This window comes from Dinoponera quadriceps, unplaced genomic scaffold (genome assembly GCF_001313825.1).
Source record: "Dinoponera quadriceps isolate SergipeBrazil2010 unplaced genomic scaffold, ASM131382v1 scaffold566, whole genome shotgun sequence".
NCBI classification, from domain to species: Eukaryota; Metazoa; Arthropoda; class Insecta; order Hymenoptera; family Formicidae; genus Dinoponera; species Dinoponera quadriceps.
This window is the reverse complement of record NW_014555972.1, coordinates 2,557,631-2,571,924: the sequence shown is the minus strand read 5'-3', so window position 1 is coordinate 2,571,924 and position 14,294 is coordinate 2,557,631. Positions and strand designations below refer to the sequence as shown.

General features: G+C 49.1%; 2 protein-coding genes across 2 annotated transcripts in view; both read right to left on the bottom strand.

The window, feature by feature from the left end:
- Positions 1 to 245: 245 nt before the first annotated feature.
- Positions 246 to 2,118, bottom strand: LOC106746418 (protein dpy-30 homolog). The gene is made up of 3 exons (XM_014623012.1): positions 2,077 to 2,118; positions 1,869 to 1,945; positions 246 to 1,043 (listed from the first exon to the last, which is right to left on the bottom strand). Exons 1-3 carry the CDS (start codon positions 2,090 to 2,092, stop codon positions 798 to 800), a joined length of 339 nt encoding a protein of 112 aa, XP_014478498.1. The 5' UTR covers positions 2,093 to 2,118; the 3' UTR covers positions 246 to 797.
- A 765-nt stretch (positions 2,119 to 2,883) lies between these two features.
- The window catches only part of LOC106746302 (Down syndrome cell adhesion molecule-like protein Dscam2), an 85,688-nt gene continuing 74,277 nt past the window's right edge, over positions 2,884 to 14,294 (bottom strand). The window contains exons 22-30 of the mRNA XM_014622760.1: positions 14,091 to 14,257; positions 13,451 to 13,633; positions 12,159 to 12,326; positions 11,192 to 11,329; positions 10,217 to 10,407; positions 9,674 to 10,031; positions 8,708 to 8,765; positions 8,244 to 8,249; positions 2,884 to 7,113 (exon numbers count right to left, since the gene is read on the bottom strand). Coding sequence (XP_014478246.1) covers positions 7,029 to 7,113; positions 8,244 to 8,249; positions 8,708 to 8,765; positions 9,674 to 10,031; positions 10,217 to 10,407; positions 11,192 to 11,329; positions 12,159 to 12,326; positions 13,451 to 13,633; positions 14,091 to 14,257 — 1,354 coding nt within the window. The 3' untranslated portion in view covers positions 2,884 to 7,028. The remainder of the gene's footprint in view (positions 7,114 to 8,243; positions 8,250 to 8,707; positions 8,766 to 9,673; positions 10,032 to 10,216; positions 10,408 to 11,191; positions 11,330 to 12,158; positions 12,327 to 13,450; positions 13,634 to 14,090; positions 14,258 to 14,294) is intronic.

Genomic DNA, 14,294 nt, shown 5'->3' with positions numbered 1-14,294 from the left:
GGGGGGGGGGGGGAGGGGAGGCCTCCTTTCCGCTTCTTCTCGCTCATTGCGCCATCGTGCGCCGTGTATTTACAAAAGCTTGAAACAGTGTGCTTCTTTCGGGACGACTACGTTACGGAAAAGTTTACTTCACAGGCTTGACACGTTGAGCGCCGTGCGAATTTCACGCGACTTCCTATTCGCGCCGCCGCAGGCCACCGATAATCCACGATTGATGCATTTATTATATATTTTTATCACTTATCTTTATGTAAGATATAATAATCGTATATGTATAAGATTGTAAAAGTCATTATTGTGAAGATAAGAGATGACATGAAATATACATGACGAAGCCTGAACGGAAAGTCCAATTTGGGGGCCATCGATGGCCCGCACGGCCACTTAACGTGTTAAACCTTCACGCTGATGTAAGATCGATGCGCCTGCCCGCGAAGTAATCACGAATCAATCAATCAATACCTTGATTTGACTATCGATCTCACAGCTGTATCATCGCATCGGGACAACTTGTACGAATATCGCAATTCTTTCCTTCATATTAAAAAGCAATAATATTTATTTAAAATAATTTCAGTATCTTTAAAATGTATATTATTCCGTAGAAGAGTACCACATATCATCCTGCTACAAGGACATTAGCAAAATGCTAATACATTTTATTCAACATGATAGTACACCTACGTGAGATTACACACGCCGAATTTCCCGTGTATAGTCTTGAGGATAAAGGAAGAGTTCTTACGAAGTAATCGTCCGTGGATCTTCACAAAACGCGTATGCGGACGGGGAAGCATTCACTGACTAGTCGGCGGCGAGCCGCCGCTGTCGTATTGACTTTTATTTCTCAGCAAGTAACCGGCGAGGAAGCTTATGGGGTCGGCAGGCCTCTCCTTGGCTAAGCAGGATAACGCTTGCAGCAGTATCGGTACTACGGTCTGATCCAAATACTGTCTGGTTGGGAGGGATTGCACTTCAACGCGAGGTTTCTTTGGTGCCGGTGGTATGCCGGAGATGTCAGCATCCTTATCCATTCCTACTTTCTGTCAAAAACAAGAATACAGCGCTTACAGGTCAGCGAACAAGACTTGCGGGCATGCTTATATAGTAATTGACCCTTGCGAGGAAAGATGGAGCAGCGAGATATAAAAAGAAAAATGAGATCATGAATGACCCAAGTATATCACTGTGCATTCCCGTTTGATTAAAATAAGGAAAGAGTACACAAACTATATCGAGCGATAAACAAGAATATATTGTTTTTAATACTATAATAAACAAAAGTTTCTTTCTGAGGGAATGATCCCTATATTTTCTTGCAAGGGTTAAGAATCCACGACACTCTGTGCGTTATGCGTGTCTTATCTTTTGTCACACGGAACACTAAATTTGATTGCTTTCTGTAGCTTCAATTAATCGATCAGACCGGTTGAGCGATGTCGAAGTAAGGGCATTAGTTTGAAAATATACAGAGAAATCCCGCCCACTAACAAAGTACAGTATTAATCTGGATAGGATCTCAGTGCTGTTATGAAACTTGTCACCACTTGTCCACATCACTCCTACGTCGGGCTTCAAACTTAAAAGCGTCGGTCTATTCACGCAGTTGAACACGCATAACCTTGCAAACGAATGATCATTTTGGTGTCAGCTGTTTTCAGTCAGCAGACGCCAGGTAATAACCGATAACACAGGCACCGCACCGAGGGACGCGTTCTAACCTAACTTTTCAAGCGCGTAATCGCGTATACTCCATACGTACTCGTATTTAATCAGCGGACTCGCTCCGTGTTGAACGACCGGACGAAGTGTCGGTGCTCGCGCGACCAGCTGCCGCGTGACATGTTTTAGGTTATATATTTACTTACGTGCGTTGCCTCGGACACAACATTGGAGATGGGTTGAGCTGGAGCCGTCGATTCGGTTCGTTCCTCGGTCGCATTATCTGTCATCGGAAAGAAAAGAAAAGGTCGCACGGCCGATTATTACAAAGCGAAATCCCGAGAGCCGGGCCCGGCCGGATGACGGCCAGACCACGCGCGATTACAGGAAAAAGGGAAATTGACGGACACGTACCACCGCCGGTCGCCATGGTGTAAACAACCGTCGCTACCAACCGACTTCTCGGCACTGTCGCGCCGCGCCGCGCCGCTCGCGCACGCAACACGCGGGAACGCGTGACACGCGGTCGAACGCCCTACGAGCGCGTGATATTCCGAGAATATTATCTGAATATTATTCCATCGTCGATGCACATGGGTGCCTACGGATTCCCGTGGGAAATCCACCGTGGGACACTTTCAACAGGGATGACTGTCAACACCAGTCTTAGATTCCGACGCTTTAATTATTCGGATATCAAATTCTCCGGATAACCTGGATACGAGGCACTGAATTTATCCGCTGTTTGAATAATTGAGCAGCCAGAATCCGAGCGAATATAAAAGCCCTGATATATTTATGTGGACTTCGCTCTCTCTTAAGTATTCTCCAGAAGTGAGAGATGTGACCGCTGCAATTTACATTACACTTGAAAAACGAGGGAATTTAGAGGGAGAGAAATGAGAGAGAGAAAGTTTTTGCAGAATCCGATAATTCCACGGAAGGAAAGTGCATGCTTTAAATTTCATAACGCATCAAAATTATATTACTTCAATCGCGATAAATAAATTAGATCGCAGTTAGTTAGTATTCCTGCGGCCGGGTCGGATTAAATTAATATATTGAAAATAAATCGAATTAATGTATGCGCGTATGCGCCGTGTGTAAATCAAGCGCGCAGCAGAGGGCATAAATTATTCTCACTGCCGTGCGAATTAAACGGCGATGCGGGAGGGGGGAGAGGGGGGGAGGGGGCGAAGGGCTGAAGTGAAACGAGGTGCGACCGTTTTAAGTTTTATTTATTCAACGCAAAGTTAGACGCTACAACTTTGGTACAAAAACATAAAATAGTGGCGTTGAGGAAACAGTACACTGCGAGCGGATCCTCGAGTCTCCGCGGAGGATGTGAGCGCTTTTTTTTCTCCCGTTCACTCGTCCGTTCGTTCCTTTCTTTCTTTTCCTTTTCATTAGACGACAATATACGGCGATCCCGTTGTCCCGGGTCGCGGAAATGCGAAGGAAACGCTTCGAGTCTGACAGGGGGCGACGGTGAGGAGTGGCTCGCGAGCTCGAAGAACCGCGTTCGCTGTCGGTACGGAAAGAACAGCCAAACGCTTTCAACGCATATATATATATATACGTATCAATCAAGCATACAACGCGAGCGGACAGCGCGCTTCGCAGCGTCTTTGAAGAAAAAGTAACATTGAATCCTGCAAAGAATACACCACACACAGTTACATGTCGACCACGCGTCGCGAGCGGGACGAGCGAGCGATGGGGCTCGAGGGTGTCCGGCAAAAAGAGTACGTTCGGCAGACTATTACACCGAGTTCGTGAGGGGGAGAGAGGGATCAAAGAGAGACGCCGAAGGGGGGGGGGGGGAGTGAGATGCCACGTGTAGTGAAAGCAAAACGGCGAAGAAGCAAGTGAAAAAAAGGACACGGACGTAAATTCGCAGTCTTTAAGTTGCATCGCTCGATGTCGCTCGATGTTCCCCGCCGATGTTCACGGGGAACCCCAGTAAGCGCTTTAGCCGCTTGGTTCCGAGTTAAAACCGATTGACGCCCGGCGGCGTCTCGTCTCCACGGGCCTTTCTGCCGAACACCCTGGGCTGCCCACAACATAACGTTTATCACCTGTGCGACGTCGCGGACGTCCACTTCGCTTAAGACGAAAAAAGCTGAGCCGCGGTCAAAATAGCAGCGCGCGGACGTGATCACATCACTATATTTATATATATATATATATATATATTCATACGAATGCATTAATATCATCGTCGTTATCGGCCCGGCGCCGTACGTAGCTCTGGTTAGATTTCGGAAGCGAGTCGAAGCGACAAAGATTCGCAAGAGCGGAGGGATGGGGACGAGTTAGGTGAGCGGGACGTTGGTGGTGGTGCTACGAGTCGTATCGAGGGGTCGATACTCGGGACTCGATATTCGGAGGGGAGACTACGACAGATTAATTGCGATGAAGAGCGCGATATCGTAATATAACATATACACGAGACACGAGGCTTTCCTGCGGAGCCTTTGAAAATCACATCGATGAGTAAAAGTGCGTCGGCGTGTCGAGCCGCGGCCAGTTTGTGTTCTCGCCTGGCAGAGGGTAGGAATTCCTCTGCCGCGCTAGCGGAGGCGACTCGCACTCGGACAAAGCACCCTTGAAATTCCGCCCCGTCATCGCTCTTTAATTTCAATCCGCGCCAGCCGCGTAATTCAGACGTCAAGAAACACAAACGGTATCCAATTTCGGCGCCCGGCGCTAATTACGGTCGGAAATTAAATTAACTTCGCAAACGTGCCGCGCAAACATAGGGCGATGCATCAAAATTAATATCAAACGGCTGTATGTACTCCCCGGCGCGCGCTTTTATTCGATATGATTAAATAGATTTAATAAATTAGATTAATCGAGTTAATGGTAGCAATAACAAGGAATGAACGATCGCGAAAAACGAAGCGGGCTCTCTCCGAATGCGATACCGGCAGGGGTGCATCGAGAATGTTACAACGACGGATTGCATCGCGCACGCCCGCAAGAGTGAAACGTACACGCTCGGTTGCGGCTGAAAACGCATGACGAAGAGCACGTCTCTCTCTCTCTCTCTATCTCTCTCTCACTTTTTCCCGAGGATGCTTCTTCGGGTCCGGTCGCCCAACTGGAGGCCGGCTCGTGCATCGCCTCGGCAAACAAATGCGACACCTAGAAATAGCTACTTACAACGTATATGTATAGTGTATTAGTTAGTATATATAATATATATATATAATATTTATATTTATATTTGTATATATATCTAGAAGTAGTATCGTGATAAAAACGAACTATGAGACGCGGCGCCGCGACCGCGGCGTCGCGCGACTTCGGGCCGGTGTGGACGCGTTACGAGTTGGGAAAGTGTCCGCGTTTCGTGCGTCTGCTCGTTTGTTCGTTCATCGAATTGGCGGAAAGATCGGCCGGCCGGACGGTTCCTCCGCGTAATTCCTCCGCGGAAAACTACCACCCCGCCCGTCTCCACCGTCCCGACTTCTCGCCTCGTCGCGAGGATACGAACGGCGCCTTCTCGCGACCATCCGTCCGGCTTACGAGCTACCTACTGTTAAATCCAGCTTCTTTCATTACTCGAAACCGCTTACACTTATAACTTGATCATCATCGTCGCGATATCAGAAGTGAGAATATATATCTTATTCGGTACGTAATCGATCGGAGATTAGCACGGGGGGATAATTAGGTGTGTACAGCGGACTAAATATTTGTATCATATAGGACGACAGCAAAAAGTGTGGTGACAATGTGTGTGGCATGTAATGCGCGTGGCACGCGCGCATGCTAGTTAATATAAATGTTGCTTGTTAATGTATCAATGTGGCTGGCTGGCCTGCCGTGTATCGAAGCGTTCCCTCGATGGCTCGCCGCGTTGTTCTTCCTACGGATAGTCGATCGGCTGTTTCGTGCGTGTTACTACCGGTCACGGGAGCGCCCCGGGAGTGGCACGTTTAAAAGGATCGCGCCGGGAGAAGGACGACGACAACGAAGGTGAAGAGTGACGACGATGTCGTGCCCTGGTGCGCTCGCCGCGCGACCTCGAGACTCAAGATTGCCGATCGTTAAGGGGGTGTAGGGGGACGAGGGGACACAACCTTCGTTACGAAATTATAAATCGTACAGTATATGTATATAGTATATGTACGTATGTATGTATATATCGTACGCCCGCGAGGAGCGGCAGTGTGGCACAACCATGACTTAAAAAGCGACCAACTAATCTCGTATGTACGTGTATACGTGTGTGTGTGTGTGTGTGTGTGTGTGTGTGTGTATGCGTGTATTCACGTGTATTGTACGTGTTACGTTGTGTGTATTTCGTGTACGCGTGTGTAACTTTTTTACGTTTTTTTTTTGCTTTTTTTCCAACACGTTACACGACTTCTGTGACTGTGATTGTAACTTAAGATTATACCCCTGATATATATATATCCATTCTGATATATATATATACATCAGAAGACCCCCGTTGAACCGTTACCGTCGCCGAGAGCACCATCGCGGGCTGCGTTTCCGCCGCGTTCCTGGCCGTCCGCGAACACGGCTTCCGGGTGTTCGCCTTCCTACAGGACAGCCTCGCGCGGCAGTCGCGAGCCTCGAACTACCCCGCGTACACGTTCGGCGCGCGCAAGTAAGTAAGAGTCGAGCGACCGCTTCGTCGTCGAAGGGAGACGAGGTCGTCGAAACGCTCGAGGCTCACCGACCGGTGGGTAGGGAATCTCGCGCGATCCGCCCGGACGTGTGCGAGATGTTCCAGAGCTCGCGGGACACGCGGACGAGGTGTGGCCGACCTCGCGAGTCGCTGTGCCTCCTTCGCGAAAGGGCAGTTAAGTAGAAACGGGCAGTCTTTAGTCTGGCCTTCCCGAGTGTTTGCGTGTGTGCGTGTGGTCGACTGAAACGACTCGAAGAAGTATATCAAAAATCAGGGCAGTTTCGAACTCCGGCATTTTCGAGGAGACCGAGAATATGAATGAACAATTATACGATTATGCTCGAGGAAGTTACAAGGGGTAAGGACGCGAGAGAGCGAAGGGGGGGGGGGGAGAAAGCGGGTGAATCGAGCGATACGGTGAGGCACAGGAGAGGCGAAGGAGGCGGTCCCACTTCGCGAGGTGGACCACGGACTCCTCGTCCGCAATCGCGAGATCTCGAGATGATATATCAACGCCTGCGTACACCTTACGTGATAATCGGAATCGCTATCTACTCGCGACGACGTTCTCTAGTTTCTATCGTAAATCGTTGCAAATTGGACCGACGACAGCACCGGGGGAAGAGTTAGCGTGCGCCTCATTTCCGCGTCTCTCGGTGTCTCTTCACGGCCGCCGGCTATCGAGAGAGGCGGAAGACCACGGAAGATGATTTACAGGTTACACTGCCACAGTATCGTAGGGTGTGAGGAGTCCCCCGTGACCGCCGTGGGAGCCGCCGGTTTGCCGGCCGGGAGCTTCGTTTCTGCAACAGGAATTTGCATCTTTGGTACCCGGCATCGACCGTGTCGGCTGACACCTCCCTCGCGCGACTGCGACAACACCCGCTCGCGTGCAGATTTCTCGCCTACCCTCCCCTGGTTAGCGGACCCTTGATCTGTTCACTTCGCAGAGAAAAGGGATTTCTTTAGATTTAGTGTGTCTCTGTTTACTCGTACTGAAATTTGTTTCGTAGAACCAACGTACACACAGGTGCGAAATATTATTTGCCTGGGTGAAAAGTTTACCGTATCATTCGAGAAAACTCTGTTGTACGGCAGGAGGAACGCTATTATTGGAAATAATACTTCTCGGCCGAATGAAATCTTATTTGGCTGTAATAAGAGATTTTTCCCGCGCGGAAAACGTCTGCCTCTCGACCACTGGCGGTTTCAACTTTGCAATCGGGCTCCTCGTCGGGGCTCCAATTCAATCGAGTTCCCGTTCTCTTATCGCTCAGATCACCGTGGTAACACAAACAACAGGATTACCGCCGCTTTTACACGGGAGGGAGATCTGCACGCGATCCGGTCGGAAAACATGCCTACGACAGCTAAAATAGCGATGACGACAATGATAATGATGATTATGGCATGAATGAATAAAATATAATAATGACGACCGGGTACATAGAAGCGTGTCAATCTCGTTAGTAGCATCAGCAGCGGCGTGAGTAGCGAGGTTCGATGGCAGTGGTAGCGACACAGCTGCGGTGGGAATATGGTCAGCGTCGTATTCACGTGTCTCTACCGCATTCTACCTTCCGGATTACTTGACACGGTTACGTTACACATTGCGCTATTCACTGAAGCTACATGCAAACACACACACACACATGTTATATTATTATTAATCAAGCGTTCTCGATGGAGAAAACTGAGGAGACTGTTCGTTTTTTTTTTTTTTTCTGTCATGTCCGGTAAGCAAGACGCGCTTTGGAGGGTCGTCTACTCTGCCGTCGTCGCAAAAGAAATCAGGTAGCCGAGAACTTCAACAATGGGATGATGAAAATCAGTACAATAATATATGGTGTGATGGACGCATCTCAAAAGCTCTTGGCATGTCTTTAACGTTATTAACATCCTCATTTGGATTATGATTAATTAACGAACTTACGGCTTCCTGTCGTAATTAGTCATGAAACAAGAAAAGATCAGGTGAACGTTAAAACAGCAGCTCGCATATCGGAGGGTCGCTTAAGTGAACCACCGTGCACTCGCCGTTTTTTACCGACGCTATTCGATCGCGCAGTGCACCCGGGGAGAAGCCGGGGGTGCGTCGCGGGAATAGGACAGCGCGAAGGGCCGACTCGCGATCGGGCGCGATCCTTTGCCCGGGAGAATACGAGTGACGAGCCGGATCGCGGTCGGATTGGAACGGCCGACGCGCTGAGAGCGATCGTGAGAGACGATCAATTCGGAAAAGAGCGGGACGCCGCGATGATCACGCGGTACGATCACGGCAAAGGTACGGCACTCGCGCGATCAAGATCAATTCGCTCGAGACACAGCGGCAGGGTACGGTGTAACGCCGTTATCAGACCGTTCACCGTTAACCAAGCTCACTCGCGCTCTACTGACCTCTCAATGAGTTTACGCATCTCCTCGGTGGTCATGCCGTCCTTGCCGCGAGCATTCACTGAAATAGAAAAACACACGGCACGATTGACACAACGATTAAACTACTACGACAACACGTATCATGCAATTCGTGGAAAGCTACGGACGGTTGGGAGGAGTGAAATGAAGTGAAAGTAGAGAAAGAAAAGAAGATAGGAAAGAAAGAAAACGAAGAAAGGAAGAGGTGAAACAGAAGTAACACATATAGTCCGCGGCGAGTCTTCTCCATTCGCGACTCGCCCGCCACATGCGACACGTCCGCATAAATGGGCCGTCGTACGCCTAATTAATGCTTAGTGCGTGTAAAACGAGCAATGTAGTATGAGCTGCGATCGGAGCGAGACTGTTCGTCGAGAGGAGGCACATGAGCCGGGTCCACGGACATCTGCACGACCACTGGACCGCTAACTCGCCCGCCGAAATGCATGCATCTTGCGCGTCATCTGTACAGTACGATACCCAGAGAACGTGAAGACGTCCTAAGACGTCTTTGAGACGACAAGATGTCTAAACGGGACATACATGTCGCGGGGGCGGTCTAATTGCTTGAATGTCACGTGTGTGTCTGTAGGCACATCCCTTACAGAAAAGTACATTATGACAAATTTTGGCCAGTAATAATTTTAAATTACCGTTTGCTCGGTAATTTGATTGTTGTGTGCGCAAGTATATATGAACATGGGCTTACATACATTCAACCAATAAGAAACACGCATCCCCCGTTCGACGTATGACGTAATATACAATTTCCAGCGTTTTCTGCTCGCGACGAAATAGTTCGCGGTCTATTTGTTATATAGATGTCTGTGGCCGCGGTGTGGGGAAGGACGGGGGAGCCTTCGGCCTCCCGTCATCCGATTAGATCCCCCCGGCTTCGTAGCCCCCCTCTTGCTCGTTCTCCGATCTGTCACGAATCTTTCTACTGACCGCCGTAGTTGCGGTTGACAAGCTGATCGCGATCGCACTCGGCCTCGCTAATCTCGTTGCTTTCTTTGCTGTCGTTGAAGCTGGAGTTGTTCTGATCGTGGTTCCTCGGTGGCGGTGGCGGCGGTTCCGGTGAGCCTGAGACGGGGATGTTGCGGGCCGAGCCTACGCTACGACGTCCGACCGATCCGCGAGATCCATAGTGGTCGTAGGGCGCGCCGTATTGTCCGTACTGTGATCCGTATTGGTCCTCCTCGGGGGCGCAGTTAGCTGGGTCGTCGTATTCAGGCGAGAAGACGTTGTGAGTGCCGCTGCCACCTCCTTGGGACGGTACTCGGGAGTAGCGGCCGTTCTGACGAGGCTGCGGGACACATGCGGATGAGATTCAAGCTCAAACGCGATCAGTTTGCAGGGTAAACTTGTCTGTGCAAATATTTTCGAAGACTCCCGAAAGGATCTTCTCAAGTTGGCGAAACTATCGTACAGCAGGGTTGAGAAAGTAAACGGGTTATCGTCGCGCGTTACCGTAAAAGCGATATAAGGTACCATAGATTGAGATCCAGATCGGCTGTGAGCGGAGGCGTTAGTCGGGTGTCCTACTGGTGGTCCCATGGTGCCGGAGTGGCCGTTTCCTGGGTGGGGAAAGGTCTGGAACTGCATGGCCTTGCTCGGGTCCATTTCCTCGCGGAATCCCAGAAGATGGAAGGTAGCGTACGGGCAGATCTCATCCTCCATACCTGCAAACGAGCAATTATCCAGGGTAGACCCTGTCGCTATGGGCGGGATTTCTACGAAACACGATGTTCTTTGACGATAAAGATTGCTCTAAAGGTTGTTCCTCGCGTGTTACGTCCGTCTGATGACGACTGTTGATCTTAGACTTCGTGAAGGATAAAGTCAGAGGGAATGATGATAAGCAATCTTTTCACTTGTCGGCTTTACATGCAACTTCTACCCGGATTTAAATGAGCGAGAAGATGCCTTTTACTCACTTCGACGTTTCTTCTTTCTTCACAATTCTCGTTCTAAGTTAAATCTCGTTTCTGACAGGTAATCATGCGTTCGAGAAATGTATTTATAAGACCGCAGTCCACCGACACCGATGATCGTCTTATCGATCAAAATCACGCGGTCTTTGTGAATTCGATCTACTTTTCTAACATCCTAATCCTAAAATTCGTCCGTGCTTCTTCGTGGATTTTGGGCCCGAGACAAAAATGTCGGATCGATACGACGATCGCACGGGCGCGCGGGGACGTCTCGGTAGGTATGATGGGGATGAAAACGAATGTAATTCCCTCTCGCTTAAGTGGTTCGTGTGAATAATCGGCGTGCTATGAGCGCAGGCATGCGAAAACGTGCAACATCTAGAGAGAAGTCGTGCCGCGAGTGACGCGTGACACGAGGCTCAGAGAGGGAGGACTTACGAGGAGCGACGAGCCCAGCAACGTCGCCGGCTTATCCGATATCTCGTAAGGCGACCGGGCGAATGCCGGACGTCCCAAAATGACTATTACCAACCTCTGTGCGAGAGACCGTCTGCACTGCCCATACGTGGTGGCGGCGGGCATCTCCTGTTGGGCGCGTAGTGACTCAACTCCTCATACATGTGCCGCCTGGGATCCCACGTCGAGTGACTCCTTAACGAGCCAGTTCCACCTATCGAACACATACTACAAAGGTCGTACGACTCGCTGGCGCCTATCAAGACTTCGTTACCCGCCAACTGACAACCCTGCTTTCTTGGAGGACTCGAGACTCTGGGGTGTGGGGTGTTCGTACTTTCTCTCTCTTTTTCAATATCTCAGCGGCACGCGGGATTCGCGAAAATGCGAACCGGGTGTCCAACTCGTTAGGCACCAACGAATACGTGGGTAAGCGCAGACAAATCTCGGAAAACGAACGTTATCTTCCGCTGGGGACATTCTTCCGAGGAGGACATACATCTCAATAACGTATATAAGAACATGTCGAAGCGAGGCGAACGAAAAAATTGGCACAGATATATTGTATACACTGAGGAAAGGAATATCCAAGAAATAAAAAGTACTTGTCCGTTGAGTACTAATAAAACTTATTTACTTAGATCTAAATTCTTTTATTCGAATAAACAATTGCTTTCATGGAGAGCTATAGATTTAAGGGAAGATTTTCTCGTTTAAACAACTTTTCTCCCAGTGCGAAGATATGCGTATCGATGTTATCGGGGGATACCCATCGAACAAATATCGTTTATATCATTGATATTTCTCCTCTCAGTGTACCATGATCGTGTGTGTGGTCATGGGTGGATTCCGTGTGACACCTTTGGGGAACTCTGTACGTGGCACACACTGGTCGGAAGCCTAACGTTGCGTGTATATGTGTGCGAGTCGACGTATGTCTCTTGAAAAGGGATGAAAGAAGGAACTATCGTGCCGATGCGACAACAACTAGACAAGTAATTGAAACTGGTCTAAAAGGTAAAGTGTTGGCAGTTGTGGCTTACTTATAACTGTACCTCGCTTGATGCGATCGCAGGTGTTGTAGTTAGAGCCGGGCACAGGTGGCAGTTTGCGATTGGGCGGCGCGATGTATCCCAGCTCGTCGCGAAGGTCAGACCTGCGTTTGTCCAGCGTTGCTCCGCCGACTCCGGTTTGCTGATAGACCACATCGTCTGAAGTAACGAGTCAATAAATACGAGCGTGTATCTCGGTACTCTGTTCATCTCATATTGTTGATATATCACATTTATTATGCCATCACCCATGCTTGCGTGAAACGAGAAGAAAACAGGACAAGGAGTATTTATTAACGACCACTCTCGGCTGGATCTACCAGTTTCACACGATGGATCGTCGATCGAGCGATCAGCCTGGTTTCTTAATACTTAATTTCCTTTTCAGATTTCGTCATATTAACCGTTTGTCACACATTTTTGCTGCTTTGTTTGACACGTTGGGTCTGTGACACCCAGAGAATAACTTTATCGATACACGCTCTTAAATATTTATAAAATTATCCAGCGTACAAATATTATAGTTTTGAATGTGCGGAAAAAATATAAATTCGAAGAATTTGTATCGCGATTATCATGATTTTTGAAATAAATAATTTAAGATATAAGAGAAGATACATTTGTTCTACATAGAAAGAAGTAAAGGGAAGAAATGAAAATCGATTAATCTAGCGAAATGCAATTCACACGACTAACAATGTATCGAGAGATACGGGATAGGTTCGAGAGGACTACAAGACTAGGGTGGCCGACGCGCGGATCGATCGTCGGGAAATTATTACGACGATATTACATTATTACGTAACAATACAGTGTTATATGATAACACCCGTGTGTTTATCCGATCGACCAGCCAACAGCTGATACCTGCCTCGCTCGCTGTTTTCCAACGGACCGAGATCGAAAAGCTCGTGAAGAGCTGCTTCATTTCCCGACGAGCCTCCGCCGTCTTTCTACGACTTAACGAGTTGAAGTAATAAAAAAAAATTGGTATACATTGTCCCTCGTAATATTTCTCGTCGGCTGAAGAGATACCTCGCAGCCGTGTTTGTTCCGGGCCTCGAGTTCTCCTCGAGAGCGCGACGCAAATCACAACTATTCCTACTATTATGACAACGACCGTCGCGCCGACCGGCACCACCACGTTTACGTCGAGCCAGCTGGGTAACCACGGGAAGTAACGCCTCACGTCCGTGTTGTCGTTACCGCCGTTACGTACGGGAGGTGCGATCGTGCCTGCTCGGGAGAGGAGAAAACGAATTAGCGGGACGGAAGCTTATTACCTTTGTCGCCGCTGTGCCGACTGCCCCTCATTACGCAGATCACGATTACGGCAACGATAATAACGAGTACGGCCGCTACGACCGGTACGAACAGATTCAAATTGGCCATAAACATTTTCATCGGGTCTTCGTCATTGCCGCCACCGTTCACGTCCGGTAGCTCGCGGGCCGGTGCAATGGTGCCTGGAACAGAAAATTTCGGCAACCTCTCAATCCAGCCACCATTGGCACCGGCTACGAGGCGTCGGCTGCGCAAGGCCAGTAGCAAAACGTAAGCAGCAAATTGACCAATCATACTGAAAAATCACACTGAAAAATCAGTCTGGTTGGATCTGCCTAGCAACGGACGACTGAGCGCCTTTTGGTTAAAGGAAACGGGATTTCCGGTTGTGAGAACCAAACTCGGCTCACGAGAATGAACTAGAAATTTCGTTTCCTTCAACGTTTCCTTCAACGACGACCAAAACACGTTTGATCGTCAGTTGCCAGGTAGATCCGACCGAATTGATCTCTCAGTGCGGTCGACTCTTCTCCTCGCAGTGCGAGAGTAACCTTGGACCGTAGTTTGGTCAATTTGCTCACTGCTTACGTCTCATTGCTCGTGTTCCCATGCGTGCCTGAGACTAACGCACGTACTCACCGCCAGTCACAGTCAACGTCGCGAATTCGTACTCGGCCACGGCGAAACCGGCGTTGTTGTGTGCGGTAACGCGCAAGTGGTACCAGCTCGCGGGATCCAAATCCAAAACTACGAAGTTACCGCCCGGTTTGACATTGTTCGACACCTGGTTCCACTCCTGCTGATGCCTGCAAGGATGCGAAACGCACGGTTAGTGGCGAATTT